We start from the raw sequence: 24,523 nt of genomic DNA, 5'->3' as shown, positions 1-24,523 counted from the left end.
GTGGCTAGCTAGAAGAAGTTTAAGATGTAAGAGAGATGACTCATTTTAGAAATAATCATGACTTAGTCTTAGGTGTCAAAATTAACAATAAGGTCTTATTTTGAAAGAACACATGGCCATGCATGAAATATTACAAGAACAAGTGGCATTTAGGTGGCTAAATGAAAGAAGTTTGTGAGTAATCCAAGCAAAACCATAATTTTTTCACCTTCGACCCATTAGTGTAAGTAATAAACTATTAGTACTAATTAATATAAGTTTAAATAAATAATACCAGCCATCAACTACTAAGATGACAGTGAATTAAATAACACCGCTCTATTATTAACGTATATATCAACGTTTAATTTTTTTAACATGTCGAACTTGGAACGATTACGTTCACAAAAAATCAACCTCCGCGCCTCACAAAATTTACGATCCAACAAAGATTTTTACATGTCCACCCGAATTCTAAACTAAATAATACTTAGCTTTGTAATTTAAGTATCATTATTGAATACGGAAAATGTCCAATGTCACATATATTATTTCGAAAATTTCGAATGTCACAATAACCACACGATCCTTATAAACTCATTGGTGGTATGCCTTTAGTTAAACGATCAGCTATCATCAATTCAGTGCTCACGTGTTCTATGACCACTTTGTTCTCTTTAAAACGTTCCCTTGTGACTAAATACTTAATGTCGATGTGCTTCAATCAACTTCCACTTTTGTTGTTTTTTGCCATGAAAACCACAAGTGAATTGTCACAAAACAATTATTAATGGCCTAGTAATGGAATCCACAACTCTAAGCCCTAATATAAAACTCTTAAACCACACACCATGTGAGGTGGCCTCAAAAGCATGTAACCTTTTGTATCTTGAAGGTACCTCATCACCTTCTATGCAGCTCTCTAGTGGTCTATACCTGGATTACTCTAATATCTTTCCAACATTCTCACAGCAAAAACAATTTCAGGTGAAGTGCAAACCTGAGCATACATCAAGCTTTTAACGATAGAAGCATATGAGATGTTTTTTATTTGTTTCCTTTCTAGATCGTTCTTCGGGCACTGGTTCAAATTGAACTTGTCACCCTTCACAATAGGTACTATGCTTGGTGAACAATCTTTGATCTAAAATCTCTCTAAAACTTTATTGATATATGTTTCTTGAGATAATCCTAAAATGCCTTGAGGTCTATCCCTATGGATCTTAATACCAATGACATAAGATGCCTCACCCATATCTTTTATGTCAAAACTCTTGGAGAGAAATTGTTTCACTTTATGTAGCAACCCCTTATCATTGATTGCAAGTAAAATGTCATCTACATATAGGACAAGAAAACAAATTTTTCTCTCACAAACCTTTTGCTATATATATTGATCCATGATATTCTCTACAAAATTGAATGAAGAGATGGCATCATGGAACCTTAAGTACAATTGGTTGGATGCTTGTTTCAAGCTATAAATAAATTTCTTAAGCTTGTACACCAAATGCTCACCATTACTAGAGGAAAACCCTTCTGGTTGTTTCAAGTAAACCTTTTCCTTCAATTCTCTGTTGAGGAACGTTGTTTTTCTATCCATTTGATGTAATTCCATGTCAAATAGGAAACCAATAAAACGATACGGAAAAAATCTTTCTAAGATATAGGAGAAAAGGTCTCCATGTAATCGATTCCCTCCCTTTGAGCAAATCGTTTGGCAACGAGTCTAGCTTTATATCTCTCAATGTTGCCCAATGAGTCATTCTTAGTTTTGAAGACCCATTTAAAACCAATGGCCTTTGCATCATTAGGCAACTCTACCAAATCTCAAACTTAGTTTGATGCCATAGAACTCATCTCTTCCTTCATGGCATTGTACCACAAATTGGATTTATCACAACTCGTGGCTTGTAAAAACGTTTCAACATCATTTTCAGCTCTAACATTATAGCCAGATTCTTGTAGATACACAATGTAATCACTAGGAATCGTTGATTTCTTCATTCTAGTTAATGTTGCATCAACATTCTCTTCAAGAGCATGTTGTTCAACTGGTTGCTCAACAGTTTCTAGTAATTGCTGAACAACTAGATCTACCGGATCAATATCAGCAGTACGTGGAACTTCAATGATTGGTTGTTCAACAGCCAGTTAAACTGGAGGGGCGTTACGAACAACGACTAATCTAATACTTGAGGTGGAAGGTGAGTATTTGAATGATCTTTATCAGGAACAAGGTCCCTGAATTGATCGCTCCCACTAATCAAGTCATTTTGAAGAAATGGATAATAAAATTTGTATCTACTATTGTATTCAACTCCTCTGATCTCACGATCTTAATTTGCATACCGCATTGTTTCTCTATTTCGTTTTAAATACCTTAAAGGCATTTAACGCTTTGTGCTTATCTATGAAAGAGATGAAGTACTTTGACTATACGAGTCCATAACTAGATTACAAATGTCTGTATGCATGATTTTCAATATTCCGGTACTCCTCTTAACACATTTCTTTGTCTTGTTGGTCTGCTTTCCCTTTATGCAATCCATGCAAGTGTCATAATCAGTATAATCCAAAGTACTAAGTACTCTATCATTTACTAATCGCTTAATTCAATCTATAGAGATATGTCCTAATCACCGGTGCCATAACATAGAGGAATCTTCATTAACAATACATAATTTTATACCAGCGTTATCACATATCGCATTATAAAAAGGCACTGTCTTGTGAGTTAATTCGAAAAAAACCATTAGACAATATGCCACTCCCAACAATTTCAGATTTAAACGATAATGTGAAGGTTAAATCTCAAAAGTTAAAGAAATAACCTAATAGTACAAGTCTTGAACTTGAAATCAAATTTCTAGAGAAACTTGAAATTTGAAGGTCTTTTCTAAATTCAAAACAAAACCACTATGGAGAACTAATCTGCATGTCTTAATAGCTTCCACATGCGAACGCATCTTATTTCCTGAATAGATGTATATTCACTTGAAAACTCTACAAGGAATTCGAAATGTGGACCGTAGATCTAGAATCAATCCACCAAGTGTTGTGACTCACATCAATCATATTAGATTCATAACAAACACATGAGATTGGATGACCTTTCTTCTCGAGTCAAACCTTAAATCTGACACAATCCTTCTTCGTATGCCCCTTTCTTTTACAGAAGAAGCATTTGGATTCCTACTTAATGTTAGCTTGAGGAGGTATTTTACCTTTTTCCTTCTACTTGCCTTACTCCTTATTCTTTCCTTGTGTTGCCAAATGAGCACTCTCTCCCAATTCCATAAGCAACCTTTCTTCTTCTAGAACATACATGGTCATGAGTTCATTAATTGATCATTTGTTCTTACGGTGTTATAAGAGATCTTAAAAGGTGCATACTATTATTTTAATATTATGTGATATAAATAGGTCATCTAAGCCAAATCCTCTCATAACTTGAAATATAGAAAAACACACCATCAACATTGAGAGGACATTGGCTAGAAGTACCTATTGACGATCGTTCAAGGCTTTGCATATCTAGTTTACGACTTCATCAATGGCCGGAGGATGGTATAGAATTTTCATGTTTCCGCATTCGATTCTAATTATGTATGATTTTGTTTATCCATCAATAATCAGAATCTTCAGTCTTCCACAAATTTAATTCTAACAAAGTGGAGAATTATTTCTGTGACATCCCCGATTTCGGGCTTAGGAAGCCAAGGGCTAGTGGTAAATGGATGAGCGGGTAATTCGAGCTGAGGGTCGGTAATGGAATGGATAGTATGGTCGGAACGAGTGTACTGAGGGTTGGTCATGGTTCGATTGAAAGATTATCCATGAATTGGCCTAGGGATCGACAATGGAATGACTCTCCGACTATGCAAAATAATTAGAGCAATATGACCGTGGAGTGGCCCTTCAACCATAAGGGCCGTAAGTGGAACGGTCCGGGATAACGGTGGATCAGTCCGGTGTCGGCATGTGTCGGTCGCGGATGATACCGCATGGCCATGCATCGGTCACGGATGACCATAAGTTAATTCCGGGGTACTGGATTCCACGAGGCTACATGACAACCGAGGATCGGCCATGAGTCGTTGATACTTGAATGTGGATCGGTCGCGAATCGGCCACGAATCATTGCGCCAAGTCGGGTAGGCCATGGATGAGCCATGTGCCAGGCCATGATCCTAAAGGCTTGGCCGCGGACTAAGCCATGTGCCAGCCGCGCCGGCCAAGCCATGTGCCCGGACGTGATCGGCCATCGTGCCCGTCAGCTAGGCCACGGACCGACTACGTGCCCGATCGTGTGCCGGCCATTGTGCTTGACCCTTGTGCCAGGCGTTGTGCCCGTAAGATCCGATTCCGATCTAGTCTCGTGCCTAAGAAATATGGCCATGAGCCGTGCATTGTGCCATTCATGAGCCAATGTGTGTGTTTGGCCGTGGACCGATCCCTCGCTCGTGTGACCATGCATGGTACTCAGCACGTCGCTCGTGCGGTCGGCATGGTGCTCGGCACGTTGCAAGTGCAGCCGGCATGGTGCTCAGCACGTCGCCCGTGCAGCCCGGCCATGTACCCGGCCCTGTGCCGGTATGGCCCAGTAGTGTGCCCGTATGGCCCGGTAGTGCACCAGGCCATGCGCCCAGCAACCCGGTTTGCTTAGGCTTATTCCATTTTGTTTGAACCTTGGTTTGGTTGTGTTAGATGACTTTTGAGGACATTCTCACACCGAACCTCGGGTTGAACGGGTACACCAAGTGTGGACAACCCTCGGAAATATGGAGAATAGTATGATGCGGGGTTACGAAGTTAGTATCAATTAGTCGGTTTTGTGTAAACTGATTAGCTCGAGAAGTTTGTGTGTGGAACTAGAGACTTCACGGTTCAGAACTTGCTGAGGAAAAGAGGACAAAATTGGTTGACTTGGTCAAAGGCTCATTTAAGGCCATTTAATGCCATTCAAGGCCTTCATAATTGGACCCCCTTAGGTGTCCCCTTCATCATTTTTGACCAAGCTGAGCTGGTGCCATGCATTAAAGGCTAATTGATGACTCAATGGCCACCAATTATGGGGCACAAAGCAAGGGCTATTCGACCAAGCCAAGGAGGAAGCAGAGAGAGAGAGAGAGAGAGAGAGAGAGAGAGAGAGAGAGAGAGAGAGAGAGAGAGAGAGAGAGAGAGAAGCCAAGGGATAAGATCAAATTGAATGCCCTTAATTGCCATACATCATTACTTTTGGCTCTTGTGCATTAATGCACTTAAAGCTTGGCTTCTTCTCCAAGCTTGTTTGTCTTATAAAAGCAAGAAGAAGCTCATGTGAGAAGCCCCTAGAAATCAGCCACCATCTTCTCTTTTGCCTTCTTGCCTTCCTCATCCACGCCCAAAGAAGCACAAGCCAACCTTGTTCTTCCTCCTTGCTTATTCGGCCAACTAGAAAAGCACACCCGAGAACCGCCCGAAGGCCCGTTTTTCCCGAACTCAAGTTTTTCCCGTGCTCAAGCCAAGCCACTAGCCACTTTCTTACTTTAGTCTCTCATATTCTAGTGGTTTGTTGAGTAAGTGAATTCCCTAATATCAGGAAAGGAAGTTGCGATACGTTGTAACAGGGTTGCTTGGCTTGTTTCTTGGTTTCTTGGTCGATTATAGCTTGTTCTTGTTTGACAAGTGATGCTGCGTGATAATCATGTTTGATGTTCTTTTGTTGTTTCGTAGCACGAACTTTGCTATTGATTTGCCATCGATGCCGGTACGGTAAGAGCTGACTTATGTGAACTGCGATTGTCTCGTCCTCGCTTGATATTAGTGTTTTCACTTATTAAGTCTCCCCGATTCACTCCCCGTTGTTTTTTCTCTTTTTAGGTCCGTAGCATGGCATCTCCCCCAACCCGGTTCGGAAATCCCATTGAGATGAGAATGGAGCTACTCACGGTCATTGATGCCCGCGAAGGCCGAGCTTATCGTAGAATCACGACATCCGTGATGGTAGATGAGGGCCGAGAGGAGTTGGTCCCTCACGCGTATGTGGCTTGGTATCGTTTGGCCAACGAAGATTGGGTTGGACCCCTATGCGGGTTCGCCGATCCATTCACCGGCATGGGTGGGCCGGCTCTGGGGCAAGCCGGTGGTGGGGCGTGAGATGGCCGAGCGGACAAGGAGCGGGGGGAGCGAGAGGAACGAGAAGCCATAGTGAAGTTAGGAACCCAAGCCAAGATTTTGTTTATTGATAGTTAGCTTACTTGCGGAATCATCTTTGAAATGGGCATGTAAAATAGAAGTGTGGCTTGTAAGGGCCCGTAAAGAAGGGCTTGCCGAAATAAGCACGTATCATGTAAATATAACGTGCGTTGTTTGTTTATCTCACTCCTGTTGTCTCGTTTATTTTTAATTGCTTCCGCGTGCGCATTTGATTGCTTAAAATAAACAGGACGAACTAATACATTTCCGCGAGTCACGGGTCCATTCGGGTCATGTTCGATCATTAAATATCGATCGTGATTCCGAGTCAGGACGTGACAATTTTGCTTCTTGTCCGATGTTAGTCACATGCACAGGTCAATCGTGATTGCAGCTAAAGCAATTGAGACCCATCACAAACTGATGGGATCAATTTGCGAAATGGTTTGTGAGACGTTCACTAGAAATTCTCATAGTTGCTACATGAGAGTGCCTTCCGTGTGAAGAGATTACATAAGTCAATTTTGATGTAATTTATATCACTTAATTTTGCCTATCTAAAGAAATTTAGAAGTTATTTGCAACACTCAATTTGGAACTTTTGAACGTTTTCTACTGGGCTGATACTATATCACTGCCCTAATTACTAGGGGTGAGCAAAAAGAACCTCCTGGACCGGATCAAACCGACCGGTTCTAGTTGATTCCTAATGGCACCGATCTAGTTCCCAATTCCATAAAATTGGAACCGGTGAATTTCAATCTGATTTTCGGTTCTAAGTGTCGAATTGCCCCCTCAGACTATATTGATTATTTTATTATTATTATTATTTCTCGAAAATCTATAAAAAAAAAACCCTAATCTATCTCCCATTTCATAAAAGAAGACTATTCAAGACTGGAGCGACTACGTTTACTTATGCATGTGGGTAAGATGATAAAAACAAATCAAAACACAACAATAGTTGCTCATTCCAATCAAATTTTCTCATACATTGGAAAAATCTGTGTGAAATTTATAATGTTACATGTAACTCACTGATTGTAGAAACGTCTTGATTATCAAGAGCATCCTTAATTTCATCTTGAACATTAAAGACAAAAAATATATGCCACCGTTTCGATTGGCCCACCCGAAAATCATATCGGTCGGTCACGGTTCCATGAGCCACCGATCCTGTTCCTGGTTTCATAAACCGATAACCAGTCCCTCTGGTCCGGTTTCAGAAATTGGGAATCGCTCCCCTTGGTGTGGTTCCGCATTCCTGAGCGGGAATTGGATCGCCCAGGGACCAATCACCCCTGCTAATTATCATGTTCTAATCTACTTTTGGGCTGTATAATTCCTATTTATTCATCTCTCTTTATCTTATATTAAATGGAAAGCATCTTTTGTAATCATATTGCTGCATAAAATGAACAATAACCTAATAACCATATATTTATAGTGATGATTTAACTGATAGGCTTTAACTTGGGCAAGTTTGTTTTAGTGAAGAGAAAATCAAATTAGTTTTCTAGGCTTTCACGCATTTGGTTTGTTGAAAATAACTAGTCAAAAGAGAACCATTTACGATAAAAATAATATGCATGATTAAAAATTAGGAAAATTAATTATGTAATATGAAATGAGGAAAATATTTTCTTGGAAAATGATTTTCTGAAAGTATTTTTCTTGGGAGAATAACAAAAAAAGTCATAAACATATTGTACACGGCCAATTTAATCCTAAACTATTCAATTTTGCCAATTTAGTTATAAACTTTTTGACGATTTGCCAATGTAGTCCATTTTGTCAATTTTGGCTAGAAATCGCTGACATGGACAATTTATATATTTTTTGATATATATTTTCTATTTTTCTAAATTTTTTTTTCTTTTCTTTTCCCTTGTGGCGGTCTGCCACAGATGATGATTGCCCAGGCGTTGCGACAAGTTCAATGAAGTTGATCAAGTGAGTTCGCGCGACACCTAGGCAACCATCGACCTCACTAGGTCCGGCGAGGGCTAGGGTTGGCAAGGGGGTCGCGTACCTCATTGGCCACCCCTTGCCCAGGCTCACTTGGGCTTAGCGAGTGCGACCCTCGCCTGTGGCTGGCCGGAAAAAGGAAAAGGGAGGAGAGAAATAATGAAAAGAAAAGGAAAAAAGAAAAAAATTGCAAAGCTTGTTCACATCAACGTCGGCCATATCACGCAGGACGGCCAATGTTTGCATAAGCAATTTTTCGGCCAAAATTGGCTGAGAAAACTACATTAGCAAATTGTCAAGAAGTTTATGACTAAATTATCACAGTTCAAAACTTTAAGACTAAATTGGTCACCGTACAATAGATTTATGATTTTTTTTGTAATTTTCCCCATTTTCCTTTATCATAAAATTTTCATTGAACAAAATATACCATGTCCGTTTATTTAAAGAAACACTGTTTCCTGTAATTGTTTTATGACTTTATAATGTTTGAATGACGGAAAATGAATCAATTTACGGGAAGCGTTTTTCCTGGACCGAAGACAACAGACTTAGATTGTCGGAATACAACTTCCCTGATAAGAAGGAAATCTCTTTCCCTAAACCTCTGAACAAGTGAAAAATACCAATTTTCCTCGAAAATAATTTTCACGGAGAATATTTTCTTCTATCATGAAATTTTTAGTGAAAAAATGCACATAAATTAGTTTTGTTTCATTTTTTAATGATTAAAACCTTTTAAAATTAGGATAATGACACAAATAGTCCCTAAACTTTGAGCTAACGTGCAATATGATCCATGAAATTTTAATTTATTTAATGTGGTCCCTGAACTTTAGCTCAATGTGGTCAACTTTTTTATTTTTCCCGTTTGCCAAACACAATAATTTAAATGGTTTTTATTTGTTATATCTAAATCAGACTTACATGATTATCAGCATCAAACTTTCGTGGATTCTTTGTGTATATGCTAAGTGAGAAAAAAAAAAGCACATGAATATTGATGAGATGCATTTTTTCATTTAGCATATTAATGAATATATGCATTATTTATCTACTTTGGTAGGTATGTATATGTAGCGTATAACAACATTCGAATGGGTCACTGCATGTATTTGACTGGTAGGTCGGTCACGATTCGATTGTCTTATGAATGTAAGTAGAAATGTACGTAAGTGTTTTTTCTGAAATTTGAAAGTATTGTCTGATTTCTGACATCATATTAGAAAATGGTGAAAATTACCAAAAAAGTCATAACCCTATTACACTTGTGCCAATTTAGTTACAAATTTTCAATTTGGCCAATTTAGTTCTAAACTTATTGCACACTTGTGCTAATTGTGTGCTAAACCTTTTAACGATTTGACAATTGTTTTTTGTCAAAACGATTTGACAATTTAGGCTCAATTTTTTTGCGAAAAATAAATAATTTGGAAAACATTTTCCTAAAAATTATCGCTTTTATCTATTACAAAAACGAATAAATGAAAAATATTTTCATTGTCTATGAAAATTTTTAGACATAAATTATTGTCAATAAGTACTTGTCATTGGCTAGTTATTTTAAGTGATACAAGCGATTATTTTTAGGAAAATATTTTTCAAATCATTCATTTTCAGCGAAAAAAATGGAGCCTAGTCCTTTCTGCTAATTTTATCCGGAAATTACTGACGTGACGATCTAGTCAACTCAGTTGTCTTAGGTGGCACTGTTGACGCTGAATTGAACAATTTTTGCAATTTTTTAAAAAAGAAATCGAATTTTTTCCCTGTTTTCTCTTTCCTTTTTCTTTTTTTCTTTCATTTCTCTTTTTCTTTCTTCCTTATTTTTCTCCGATAGTCGCCAGCTGCCAGTGAGGCCAGCCCTCGCTGACTTCTAGCGAAGGCAAGGGGTCTCACCTAGCCCTCACCGGCGGAGGGAAATAAGGAAAAATAGAAAAAAAGAGAAAGGAGAAAAAGTATAATTTTTAAAAAAAATTACAAAAATTGTTCACGTCAGCACCAGCCATGCCACGTAGGACAACCGGCACTGACTGGGCCACCACATTAGTGATTTTTGATCAAAATTAGCAGAAATGACTAAATTGGCAAATTGTAGAAAATATTAGGATTAAATTGGCACAAGTGTAATAAATTTAGAAATTTTTTGGTAATTTCCCTCTAAAAAATGTATTAGGATCATATTATATTTTTCATCATGTTTACATAGAAAAAAAAGAGCAATTAGCTTGTTTAATCACAAATTTCCTCATAAACAAGCTAATTAAACTGGAAAAGAAAAGAATCGCAAATATCTTTAAATGTAGATATTAAATTGTTAGAAAATGATAGGAAAAATTTTCGTGGAAATAGTAGTTGTATCTCAAGACCATCCTATATTCACTTTTCCAATTTGTTTATTAATTAGCTAAGTTATGGTAGGGTTTATTACGCGTGGTTAGCAAAGTTGCTTTATGTTAAAATTATCTTTTAGAAATTATGGAGATATCATAATACATCATATATTAGGCAAATCATTCAAACAGTTAACATGTCATGTGTATCTTGTATGTAGTCGAATTTGTGTCTAGATTCGGTGTGGTCTATTAGACTAGACTTTCTCTGGTTTGATTTGAAGCCTATAAATAGGCCATAGTTGTAATATCGAAGTTAAGCAAATTCAAATAATGTAGTCGTCTTTCAGCTTCTTCTATTCCAAAGCAAAATTCAACGGCGCCAGCTTTCAGACCATATTATAGAAAAGTTCATTCGCATTGTACTTGATTTTCAAACGTTGTCATTGCATACCAATATCATCTATCGGAAAAGCTAGTGTTGACAACACTATCTTTCAAACGGGTGCCAATACCCGAAAGCTTTGCAAATCTGGATGATAATTAGATATTTATTTCCAAACTCAAGTTGAACTACATTACCAACCTCAGGTGGAAGGGGCATGCTAAAGATATCTTTTACATATTATGGATATATTGCCGATATATCGTATATTCTGCAAACATTCAGGTATTTAGCATGTTATGTGTATCCTTGTACACGGTTGTCTTCATGTCCCAAGTCGTGATATCGTACACTAAATTGGATTTTCTCTGATGTGATTTGAGGTCTCTTAATATGCCATAGTTGTAAGATCGAAGTTAAACAATTCGTGAATAGTTACTAAATTGCAAAAGTACAATCATGGGGTTCTTTACAATTCTTCATGGTGAGAAATATATTTCAAAAATTAAAAAAAAACGGCAGTGCGAAGATGGACCAAGTCTCCATTTCTTCTTTTTTGATGGGGGCACGAAACTTATGCCCCGGAAAATTGCCAATTTTTTGAAGTATTTTCGTCGTCGCACGGCAAAAGCTAATTTGTCAATAGTCATTTCATTATTGGCAATGGCATGGGACTGAATTTCACGTGGCAAAAAAAATTCTAACCAACCTATTTTCGCCTATGAACATCTTTGACACGATTACAAGTACTACTAATTAGATTTTGCCACCCAAAATTTCAAAATGCCAATTAAAGGATCCGTTTATTGGAAGAAAAATAATTTCTAGGAAATTGTTTTATGACTTTATAGTGTTTGGATGACGGAAAACTAATCGATCTACCGAAAACGTTTTCTAGGGAAAATATTTCCTTTATCATCAAGTTTTTAGTGAAACAAACGCACTATAATGCTTCGTTTGTTTCTCGAAAAATAAATAATTTGACAAAAAATAATTATTTATATCACTTATTTAAGTGGATGAACAAAAAAGCATAATATTCTCATTATCAATGAAAATGTATATACATATATTACCATCGCCAATGAAAATATTTTTCCATCGACTTACCATTTCAAGCGAACATTTTTTAGGATAATCATTTTTAGATCGTTCATTTTCCGCTATACAGAACGGAACCAAATAAGAAAATTTCATAACGAATTTAGTGAGATCCGTACGGCTCTCTTGATTCAATCATGTGTCCCCAAGATTCAAAGAAAGAACAGGAAAGAAGAGCAAATTGTTCAAGAAACAAACCTTTTGAAAACGACGTGGCATCTGTATTTTCTCCCTCCTCGTTTATATTAACATTTTTCTGCCAGCCGGTGGTCGCGACGGTGACGTGATGACCATGAAACGTTTGTTTGTTCATAGGAAAAGAAGAAGATGATCTTGCGGGGATTGGTGCATCTGAGATTCAATTATTCAAGAATCCTCCAGCACCCCAAAGATGATGCAGCATGTGCCTTAAGATTAATCAAATTACTTTCGCTGACTTTTCTTCCATCCAATAAAAAGCCCCATTTCGAATTTCACACCAAAAATACAAATGACGCATCGATATCGATAAAGGGTCGCGGAACAATTTAAACTTAAGACATCTTTTAGATTGGAAACAAATAATATGCATATTTACTTGTCGATATTAACAAGTTGCGAAAGTTTCAGGAGTTTGAAGATAAAGTCGAATTGGGCGTGTCCTGAAATTTCAGTTAAGTAAAACATAAAAGGCTATCCACACGCGCTTTTAGCATCCTGCGGAGAATTAGCACAAATCTTACACACCCACTTAAAATTAAGTAGAACTTCGTGCCCTAGCGCACAGTATACCCAGAAAAACGACGCTGCTTCGTACGTCGTTTTAGTGCATCACCAAACGTTCAACACCTGCCCTCGCCAAATGTGGTTTCTGTTTTGCTCTGTTCTTTGGGCTAGTGAGGCGATTCTTCTACTGTTAACATAACCACGTGTTTTTCTGGTTGCGTAGGAGGGTTGATGAACAATATAAAAGTGGGTATAAATAACTCGTCGATTTACTTCATGACACGGAAGAGAGAGAAAGCTATAAACCCCTCCTCTAATGATTCTTTGCTGAACAGTCCACATTAGGAAAAACAAGAAGAGAGTTTCATAGTTCTTGTTCTTTTTTTTTCGGGTGTTGAAAAGAGTGATGGGTGAAGAAGATGATCCACAGTCGCCGTTGCTTGAGAGCACTTCTTCACACAGCGCATCAGGAGCGCCTCTCAAAAGAGCTGGTAAGTCACCTGTTGGCTCCTTGTTTTTCATGTTGTTTCTTGGGAAAGCTAACCTTGTCAACTAGAAAAGATGGGCTTTAGGATTCTTGGGAGGATTTCAAGTCATGTCCTTTTCTAATCCTTTCTGTTTCAATGTTCTTAGTGATCGTATTGATCAGAGAATATAATGAAGCAAATGCTTGTGGAAGTTGCATTTTGTATTCTGGGTCTGTAGTTGAGTAAAGGGAACTGTTAAGAACTTCAGAGTTCAGAATACTCCTTTTTTCTCGGTTGTAAATTGGAAGTTGCAATTGGAATCTGGATTCCTGTGAAGTTGCAATTTTGCCAACTTTTGAGTACGCGAAATATGAGCTTCAATGGTTATTGCTCCAACGCCCCAAAACCAACTTAGTCTCGGATATGACTGTTGTTCTGATATCTCCAAGCTAATCAGTTACCCCCAGTCAGAGAGAAATAATGAGACACACCCATTACTAGCACTTTATTGATTTTCATGCCATTCTCGAGAAATCTAACTTTTCTAATGTTTCCAGTGATTATAATGATCTGAGAACAGAATGAAGCAAATGCTTGTACAAGTTGCATTTTCTAATCTTCTTCTGTGGTTGAGCAAAGTGAACCGTTCAGAAAGTTGCACTTGAATTTCCTGTGAAGTTGCAATGGCCAGCTTAGAGTTTGAAAAATATGAGCTTCAATGGTTATACTTCTAATGCCCCGATTTAGTCTAGGATTTGCAGAACCTCGCTATGTTTTCATATCTTCTTAGTTAGTGGTTATCAAAGACGTCCGCACAAGAAACATCAGGAAGGAGGACCTCAAGCTTACCAAAAATCCGATTCAAATATAAATAATGAGACTGTCGGCTGATGCAATTTTGTATAATTGAGTGATTATGAACAGTTCACGCCTCAACACTGTTAACAAGCCTGCGCAATTCTTTGTTATTGTTCTTTGAAGGGACACAATGGACTGCGGTAGCGCATATTATAACCGGAGTAATTGGGGCAGGAGTGCTTTCTCTTGCTTGGAGCATGGCTCAACTTGGTTGGGTTCTTGGTCCCATTTGCATATTATGCTTTGCGGGCATCACTGTGATTTCCACATTTCTTCTGTGCGATTGCTACAAGTACCCTGACCCAGAATACGGAACCATCAGAAATCGATCTTACATGGAAGCTGTCAAGCTCTATTTAGGTCAGTACAGAATCCCAACATTCGAATGACAGTTGCTTGTAAAAGATGTCATGTGAAAGTGTTGATGTTTCAAGGTGGACATCCACTGAACTTCTCATAATTCAAAAGTTCTGGCAAAATATGAGGAGAAGGAAAAAGGAAGAAGAAGGAAAGTATGAGAATTTCACGATATTTTGAAAGGACATGACAACATAGGCGTTGATTTTTTAGGAGAGAAGCAGCAGTGGATATGTGGAGTGTTTGCGCAGGAGAGCTTATACGGGACCGGGATCGCTTATACAATAACAGCTGCTGCCAGTGTAAGGTGCTAATATCATCTTTGAGCCTTTTTTTTTCCGTCCTTGTTCATCTGAGCACTAGCTTGGGGTTCTTTGAAAAATTTATTGCTTTGAACTAGGAATAGAGAAGGAGAGAAAAGAAAAGTAAAATCGGGATCCTCACCGACTTTCTTAGCTACTCGTGTACTTTATCGGGACCAAATTATGTTATACACACAGTCATTCTTGAGATGAAGTTGGGGAGACTGGCCTCCATTGTCCTGTAATTGTCGCCTTTCTCTCAACCTACTGTTTACTTATATTAGAAGTCTAAAATATATTTTTTATTGACAGGAGGAACAATAGTCATTGCAAATTGAGGTATATACTTGTAAAATTACCTGCCAGGCTGCAAATACTAGTAATCTTACGAGAGGGTAGGTGGAAATGCTTTCCAGTATCAGTTCCTCTCCAATTTATGCCAATTTTGAAAGTAAGTATTAATCAGAGGACCAACCTAGAGTACGTACTGAATCTGTAGTCCATGAGACATAAGAATCCGTACTCAATTAGTTTCATGAACTTCTCCTAGGACCAAGTTTGAGCCGCTTGACAATTATCTTGTTCCCTGACAAAAATCAACTACAGCTTACGTAACTTGTGGAGACTTGGCTTGGTGTACTCCCTTTTGAATTTTGAATTCAAAATCAGTAAAGGACTTACAGTTTTCCAGTCTCCGATATGCTTTATTTGGTTTATAAGTTAAGTTAGCAGTTAGTGTTTGTCAGGGACTTCGTGTACCATCATGAATCAATGTATTTTGCCCTAATCCTAATATTTTAGGGGTTGGCTTGGGTAGAAAAGCATGTGGTTTTCTGGTTGTAGAAGTGTTAATTAGCCCCGCAACTTTATCAAGTGTTTGTGATGATTATGTGTTTTTGATCCTTCATGCATACTCAATTTCCAGAGCTAGGCAGAAGCGTGACGTCACATATTACGTGTTTATTGTCCTTCATGCATTTTCAATTTCCACATTGCTGTTAGAGAGAAGCAGGAGTCCCATCTTCGTGCTTTAACATGTCTAGTTTTTTGGTGATTGACTTCAGAGTTCAGATTGATGATAATTGTTTCTTCCATTTTAATGGTGCAGGGCGATCCTGAAGTCAAACTGTTATCACCGGGATGGCCATGATGCTCCGTGCGATTACAGAGATAGTGTCTACATGCTTCTATTTGGTTTAGTTCAGATCGTAATGTCACAGATTCCAGATTTCCACAATATGGGTTGGCTTTCAGTTATTGCAGCAGTCATGTCTTTCTCCTACTCCTCAATCGGGCTTGGACTCGGCTTGGCAAAAGTAATAGGTAGGTAAGGTGCTTTCTTTAAGAATCATACTTGAAATCAAAACAGGACCCCAAGTACAGGCAAAAATAGCAGCCTCATGTTATTCGTGAGCTCGGAATTTTCAATTTATAAAATCAATTACCAAACATCATTACACCACACCATTTGATTGTGATTCACAATTGCTAACTTGCTTCCATGGCTGTAGAAAATGGAACAATCAAGGGAACGATCACAGGAGTCTCAGCTTCGAGCATTCTTGACAAGTTTTTATTAGCCTTTGAAGCACTTGGAGACATCGCCTTTGCATACCCTTATTCTATTATTGTCTTCGAGATACAGGTATAGCTTTCTCTTCTAGCGCACAGGATCGAGTTATGTTAAGAAGGTAGCTTAACGACTGAAGTGGAATGTGTGATGGTTCGTATTGAAGGACACCTTGAAGTCCCCTCCCCCAGAAAATCAGACGATGAAGAAGGCCTCGATGTATGCGATCATCATAACCACCGTCTTTTACTTATGCTGCGGATGCTTTGGATATGCAGCGTTTGGGGACAGCACCCCAGGCAATCTATTAACTGGATTCGGGTTCTACGAGCCGTACTGGCTTGTCGACCTTGCCAATGCTTGCATTGTGCTTCATTTGGTGGGAGGATATCAGGTACATTAGAAGGATGGGTGACTAATGTTCATGTCCAATTCACTTATTAGCATCACGTTCTTGCATTATAATAAACCGTCATTTCCGTGGCACTTTACTTGATCAGATCTTCAGCCAGCCCGTCTTCGCAACAGCGGAGAGATGGTTTGTGTACAAATTCCCCGACAGCAGGTTCGTGAACCATTACTACTCGTGCAAGCTCCCCCTGTTGCCGGCGCTCCAGCTGAACCTCTGCAGGGTGGTCTTCAGGACGGCGTACGTGGCATCCACGACCTCACTTGCAATGCTCTTCCCTTACTTCAACTCTGTCCTAGGAGTGTTGGGGGCGCTCAACTTTTGGCCCCTGGGAATATACTTCCCTGTGGAGATGTATTTCAAGCAAAAGAAGATTAGGGCATGGTCGAGGGAATGGATTTTCTATAGGTCATTTAGCTTTCTTTGTCTGTTGATCACCATAGTGGGATTGATTGGGTCAGTTGGAGAACTCGTGATTGACGAACTCAGCTGAGAAACTACTACAGCCTTGTAATCCTCCAGCCTCATTTCTTCCTATTTTATTCCCTTTTTGTTCTTTTTTAAGATATAATGAGGAATTTTGCAAGTTGCTCAAACTTTATTGGACTTCCATGCTAATTCCATAATTTGAAAAGAGGAATGTTCTCCTGGAAAACAATTTTTGAAAAGCATTTTCCTCGAAAGAATTACCAAAGTCCTAAACCTCGTATAGAGTTTAGGACCAGGTCTCCGGTGTCCAAGCCTAAGTCCATTGAGGCCGAGCCTAGGACCCTAATGCTCGAGCCCAGTGCCTCGGCGCCCACGCCCAAGTCCATCAAGGCTATGCCCAAAGCGCTGGTGCCCGTGCCTGATGTCCCGGCATCCGAGCTTGGATCCATAAATGCCGTGCTTGAGTCCCCAATGCTCTAGCTCTGGTCCCCAACACTCAAGCCTGGGCACACAAAGGCTGAAAGCGGGTCCTTGGTGCTTGGGCTCGGATCCTTAGAGTCTGTTTGATTCGTGAAAAATATTTTCCCCATTTTCCGGTGTTTGGAGTGTTTAGGAAAATGAGTCAACGGAAAATATTTCCTTAGTCAATAGAAAATGTTTTACTACAAAAACTTAAATTTAGGAAAATGATTTCCTCCTTGAAAGAACCGGAAAACGTTTTCCAAAATAGTAAATGAAACATTAGTTCTTAAAAAATTGAATTTTTAATTATTTCTTTTATTTCTTTTCTTTCTCCTTCTTCCTTGGCCAACAACCGACCACAAGCGACGTACAAGCTTCCTCAAGGCCGGCGGGCGACCTTGCCGACCTTTAGCGAGGCCTCAAGCTTGCTGATCTAGCGAGGCTTGAGCTCGCAAGCCTTTGGCAAGGCTTGATTTACCGGAATCTGGTGAGCTTGAGCCTTGCTTGCTTGTGTCGAGGCTCATCCCTCGTCTGTGACTGGTCGCCGGCCGAAGAAAAAGGAGAAGAAAATAAAAAAGAAAAAGAAAAAGAAAAAGAGAAAATAAAGATAATTAAAAAATTGATTTTTTTAAAAAGAAAAGAAAAGAAAAGAATAAAAATTCAATAAAAGGAGTGCACGGACGAATATCTAATTTTTCATACCAAACAGCGGAAAATATTTCTAGTTCATTTTAAGGTTTCGGCCAAACACTGGAAAATATAGTCATTTTCATGGAAAATGACTTCCTAAAAAACATTTTCAAAAAATGCCCCATTTTTCACTAAACAATAGGAGCCTAATTCGATGTACAAATTACTTGGATGTTTAATATATACTTTTCTAATGTATGTAAATGTTGTAAATGTCTTGTTTGCTGTCCTTTCCATGGAAAATACCTTACAAATATTCTAGCATGGTACTTCTCTATGAATGATGTTCTTGGTTAAATGGTCTTGCATTGTCATCCTTATCGTTCATCGGTTATATCAATTGGCGACTCATTTTGGAGCTGTATTGACTCCGATGATTTCAAGCATCATTGGACCTTTTTTTATTTTTTCAACCATGCATTTCTCGTCTTGGGCATGCTGGCTTCTTCATTAATGTTCAGATGATTCGAATGATTTGTTATAGTTAACTTCATTGATGCCTATTTTTGGCTTTGATAGTTCCATTAGAACCCTGAAAAGAATGAGGTTATATTTTAGCTTTCCTTATGGGGAATGATGTACATTTTCTCAATCTGCAGGAAGGAACTCCTAATTACTTTAAAGGGTTGATGCTAATACTTTCCTATGTGATCGTCGCAGCCAGTTTCTTTGCTCATGTTGATGCAACCAAAGGTTAGTACCTAACTGTCCACGGGAAAACCTTGCTTGAAATCGTGTTGCCCCTGTCTCGTACTTCCATCAAGATAATTATCTTAATATTGGGCAATCACCATAGTTATCACGCACCTTAATGAGCTCCATAAGACGTTGACGAAATTAATTAATGTGGGCAATAATAAACTGAATGTGGGATCACATTATTGATATTTTAATTGTAACATTCTCCCATTTGATCCCAACATTTCATCACACGAAATATTAAACCAAATCCACCAAAATTTCATGCTGAAAATAAAACACATGAATCATGGCGATAAGATCTCTGAGAACGAGTATTATCTTTCATTTATCGCAATGCGTTTTATCAGCCTATATGTGATAACATAACTTAATGAATAAACCTTATGTTTATTCAAGGTAAAAAACGATTGTTATTCTCAGAATAAATGAATGTGTACACCATAATTGAGAATAACATCACAAATAAGTAAGAGTTTCACCACTTTGTCCATATGACAAAAATTTACATGATATGACCAATTCCCATCATAACCAAATAATCCTTACAACTCATTAGTGGCATGCCTTTAATTAAAGGATCAGCTATCATCAATTTAATGCTAATGTATTGTATGACCACTTTGTTCTCTTTAACATGCTCCCTTATGGCTAAATACTTAATGTTGATGTGCTTGATTCAACAACCACTTTTGCTATATTTAGGCATGAAAACTACAATTGAATTGTCACAAGATATCCGGAAGAAGGACACTAAAAGTGTCAAAAGTTGTATACGGCGCTCACTTACGTGTCAAAAGTTTTTTTTCGGATCACTTAAGTGTCAACTCTGGTTAGGATTGCCGAAAATCCGACGTTGCCATATTTTATTAATTTTTTCGATGACGTGGCTTGTCGGCGTGACTAGTCAGATATTTACTAAAAAGTAATTTCGAAAAAATAAATAAATTCTGAGTCAAAACGGTCAAACCCAAGTAAAATCTCTGCGGCCTCTCTCTCTCTCTCTCAAATCTCTTTTCTTCATCTTCTCCGACCTCGCGAGAAGAAGCGCGCCGTTCTCAAGAATCGTCCGCAGCGGCTTCGCCTTCGTCCGAAAGCCCTAGCGCCCTCTGTGAGAGAGTCCGGAGATCTTTCTTCCCGGGTGTCGCGGTTGGCAACATGATTGGGGAGCGCGAAATGGTTCTCCTCATCGAGAAGCCGCTCAGCATTGTGGACGTGAGCCCGCTTGCGCGCTGGCTCACGCTGCCCAAGGCGCAACTCCGGGCCAAGTTTCTTAGGAAGGCCGAGAAGGAAGCACTCGAGACGCGGGACGAGAACGGGGCGTCGACGAAGATGAAGGTCTTGCTGCTGGGGCCTTCGAGCGAGACTTACCACTTGGGCCTGATAAGGTTGGATTTGAAAAGCAAAGGCGAGACGGTGTACCACTTGGTAGGGCAGGGGTGGGTTGACATCGTGGCGAGGAACGGATTGAAGAGGGATCGAGTCGTCTGGCTGTACTCGTGTCGGATCACGTCGAGTCTTTGTTTCGCACTCGTATGCCTTGACGGGGCGGTCTGGAGGATATGACAACGTTTGGCTACTGCATAACCCGGGAGGTCGAACTCATGGAAAAGATTGCTCAAGTAACAGCTTGCGTCGTCAAACAGGGCTGAACAGAGTAGATTGGAGTCAAGATTGTCCAAGGCAGATTCGGTGATTCTAGGAGACGTCGTTGTATATACGAGTGTCATCGGGGATAGGGGTGAGAGAATGGAGCATACCATCAAGTGGGTCTCTTGCGAAAGGCACGAAAGTAAAAATAAACGTCAAAACAGGGACTCCTCGGGTCTGTTTCAGCGGGGGCAATTTTAAGCAAAACCGGCACTTCTTTGGCCGTCAATGAGGTGCGGGACGGACGTTTGAAGCTTTGAGAGTGGGTGAACGGAGAATCAAGACTGACAGGTGAGCTCTTAAAAGGCGAAAATAGAAGACACGAAAACAGGGCCTCTCGGCCAAGCTCGCTGGAGTCAATACGGATGGTCCCCAATTATCCTGATGGGTTGTCGGAGGTGGTGATGCGTAGCAAATAACCAAGGCGCTGGCAAACCACTGTGGCGGGCTTGAGTGAGTGAAGACTAATGATTGAAGGTTGGCCATGGGGAGATCGTCCCCCCTCTCCAAAAGGAGACTCTTTTCGTTTTTAGTTTCCTCCTCTTTATTCCGTCCATTCACCTTAAACACCAGTGCACTTCAGCAACTTCTCTTCTTTCACACGCATTAGTGCCCATGCCTCTGTTGTTCTTTTTCCAGCCAAACCACGGTCTTCTCTCTCTTTCACTTTTCTTTTTGTTTAGTCAAATCTAAACGAGTGACGTTTCGAGACTGATATGGATGACCGGCTCGCGAGCGACGCCAATGCTTGTCCGTGACTGTCATCGGAATCGTTCAGTTAGATCTAGCGGCGACGGCAAGATGGGGGAGGGGCGGAGGTCAGACTTGGAGGGAGGGGATGACTAGACGAGTTTTTCGAGCAAGAGCGACCGGAGGCGTACTGGTGAGGGAAAGGGTCGACGCCATTGTTGCGGAGAGGGCCGATGCCAATGTTAGAGAGGGCGAGCCTAAAGAGAGGGTAGGGAGGAGAGAGCAGAAGAAAAAAATTGCCAATATTTTCCTTTCTTCTTCATTGGAAAGCAGTCAAGGAAGTCCACGTGGATTAATTTTAGAAAAAAAAGCCAACTCATTTTAATTTTTTAATTATAATTGCCACGTAATATTTTTGATCGGAAAATTTTGCCGTTGGTACTTAAGTAATCGTATTTTTTTCCGATTCGGCACTTAAGTGAGCCGGCGAAAACTTTTGACACTAAAGTGAGCGCCGTACACAACTTTTGACACTTCTCGTATCCTTCTTCTCAAAATATCCTTAATGGCTTAGTAATGGAATCCACAACTCTAAGCCATGAAATGAAACTCTTCAACCACACACCATGTGAGGTGGCCTCAAAAGCATGTAATCTTTTATACGTTGAAGGTATCTCATCACCTTCTTTGTAGCTCTCTAGTGGTCTAGACTTGAATTACTCTAATATCTTCCCAACATTCTAATGGCAAAAGCAATGTCAGGTTGAGTGCAAACCTGAGCAAACATTAAGCTTCCGACAACATAAGCATATCGGATGTTTTTTATTTGCTCCATTTCTAGATTGTACTTCGGCACTAGTTCAAATTGAACTTTTCGCCTTTCGTAATAAGTGCTATACTTGGTGAACAATCTCTCGTCCGAAATCTCTCTAAGACTTTATTGGTATAGATTTCTTGAGATAGTCCTAAAACGCCTCGAGGTTTATCCTTGTGAATTTTAAGGCCAATGACATAAAATGCCTTACCCATATCTTTCATGTCAAAACTCTTAGAGATAAATTGTTTGACTTCATGTAGCATCCCCTTATCATTGGTTGCAAATAAAATGCCATCCACATATAGGACAAGAAAACAAATTTTGCTTCCATTGACCTTTTGATATATACATTGATCCATAATATTCTCTACAAAACCGAATGAAGAGATGACATCATGGAACCTTAAGTACCATTGGCGGCATGCTTGTTTCAAGCCATATATAGTTTTATTAAGCTTGCACACCAAATGCTCACCATTACTAAAGAAAAACCTTTCTTGTTGTTTCATGTAAACCTCCTACTCCAATTCTCCATTGAGGAACGCTGTTTTTACTTTCATTTGATGTAATTCCATGTCAAAATGGGCAACCAATGCCAAAATGATACGGAAAGAATCTTTCTTAGATATAAGAGAAAAGGTCTCTGTGTAATCGATTCCCTCCCTTTGAGTGAATCCTTTGGCAACGAATCTAGCTTTATATCTCTCAATGTTGGCCAATGAGTCCTTTTTAGTTTTGAAGACCCATTTAAAACCAATGGCCTTCGCACGTTTAGGCAACTCTACTAAATCTCGGACTTCGTTTGATGCCATAGAACTCATCTCTTCCTTCATGGCATTGTATCACAAATTGGATTTATTACAACTCATGGCTTGAAATCACTAGGAATTGTTGATTTCTTTATTCTAGCAGATCTTCTTAATGTTGCATCAACATTTTCCTCGAGAGCGTGTTGTTCAGCTGGTTACTTAATAGTTTTTGGTAATTGTTGAACAAATGGATCTACCGGATCAATATCAGCAGGTTGTGGAACTTCAATGATTGGTTGTTCAATAGTCGCCTAAACTGGAGGATCGTTCGAAATAACAACCAATCTAATACTTGAGGTGGAAGGTGAGTATCTGAATGATCTTTATTAGGAACAAGATCCCTGAATTGATCGCTCCCACTAATCAAGTCATTTTCAAGAAACTTAGCGTTTCTCGATTCCACAATCCTAATGGTGTGAGATGGACAATAAAATTTGTATCTACTGTTGTATTCTCCTCCTCTATTTGATCTCACTATCTTAATTTGCTTACCACATTGTTTTTCAACTTCGATTTTAAATTCCTTAGAGGCATTTAACGTTTCGCGCTTATTATGAAGCAAATAGAGATACATAAAGCATGAGTAATCATCTATGAAAGAGATGAAATATTTCTGACTATATGAGTCCATATTTGGACTACAAATATGTGTATGTATGATTTCTAATATTTCGGTACTCCTCTTGGCACCTTTATTTGTCTTGTTGGTCTGCTTTCCCTTTACGCAGTCCATACAAGTGTCATAATCAGTCAAATCCAAAGTACTAAGTACTCCATCATTTACTTATCGCTTAATTCTATTTACGGAGATATGTTCCAATCTTTGGTGCCACAACATAGAGGAATCTTCGTTCACAACATATCGCTTTATATCATGAACATGCATCGCATTATAAAAAGTATTGTCTTATAAATTATTTTGAAAAAGACCATCAGAAAAAATATCACTCCCAATAATTTCATATTTAAACGATAAACTAAAGGTTGAATATGAAAAGTTAAAGGAATAACCTAATAGTATAAGTCTTGAAACTGAAATCAAATTTCTAGAGAAACTTGAAATATAAAGGTCTTTTTCAAATTCAAAACAAAGTCACTTTGGAGAACTAATATGCATGTCCAAATAGCTTCCACATGCGAATGCATCTTGTTTCCTGAATAGATGCATTGTTCACTTGAAAACCTTAAAAGAAATTCGAAATGTGGATTGTAGATCCATAATCAATTCACCGAGTGTTGTGACTCACATCAACCATATTAAATTCATAACAAAAACATGAGATGGGATTACCTTTCTCAAGCCATACCTTAAATCCGACACAATCCTTCTTCATATGTCCTTTCCTTTTACAGAAGAAGCATTTGGCTTCTTACTTAATGTCAATTTAGGGAAGTATTTTACCTTTTTCCCTTCTACTTGCCTTGCTCCTTATTCTTTCCTTGTGTTGCCAAATGAGCACTCTCTCCTGATTTCATAAGCAACCTTTCTTCCTCTTGAACACACATGGTCATGAGTTCATTAATTGACCATTTGTTCTTATATATGTTATAAGAGATTTTGAAAGGTGCATACTATTATCTTATAATTGGACGATATAAATAGGTCATCTAAGCCAAACTCTCTCATAACCTGAAATACAGAACAACACACCATTAACGTTGA

The 24,523-nt window shown here is 38.9% G+C and overlaps 1 protein-coding gene across 4 annotated transcripts in view; it reads left to right on the top strand.

The window, feature by feature from the left end:
• LOC115662982 (probable amino acid permease 7) overlaps positions 1-17,220 on the top strand; it is a 28,206-nt gene extending 10,986 nt beyond the window's left edge. The window contains exons 1-8 of one of the 4 annotated variants that reach the window (XM_056321191.1): positions 12,868-13,142; positions 14,100-14,336; positions 14,547-14,640; positions 15,744-15,958; positions 16,147-16,280; positions 16,372-16,599; positions 16,706-16,770; positions 16,837-17,220. In XM_056321191.1, coding sequence (XP_056177166.1) covers positions 13,058-13,142; positions 14,100-14,336; positions 14,547-14,640; positions 15,744-15,958; positions 16,147-16,280; positions 16,372-16,599; positions 16,706-16,770; positions 16,837-17,107 — 1,329 coding nt within the window. In that variant the 5' untranslated portion in view covers positions 12,868-13,057 and the 3' untranslated portion in view covers positions 17,108-17,220. Of the gene's footprint in view, positions 1-12,867; positions 13,143-14,099; positions 14,337-14,546; positions 14,641-15,743; positions 15,959-16,146; positions 16,281-16,371; positions 16,600-16,705 lie in introns of those variants that run through there. The other 3 variants (XM_056321192.1, XM_056321188.1, XM_056321190.1) reach the window with 3 other exon arrangements.
• Positions 17,221-24,523: the final 7,303 nt, after the last annotated feature.

This window comes from Syzygium oleosum, unplaced genomic scaffold, assembly GCF_021117445.2.
Source record: "Syzygium oleosum isolate NSW1041296 unplaced genomic scaffold, Sole_v2.1 Sole_v2.22, whole genome shotgun sequence".
Lineage (NCBI taxonomy): Eukaryota > Viridiplantae > Streptophyta > Magnoliopsida > Myrtales > Myrtaceae > Syzygium > Syzygium oleosum.
The sequence above is the reverse complement of the archived record's forward strand: the minus strand, read 5'-3'. Positions and strand labels throughout refer to the sequence as shown.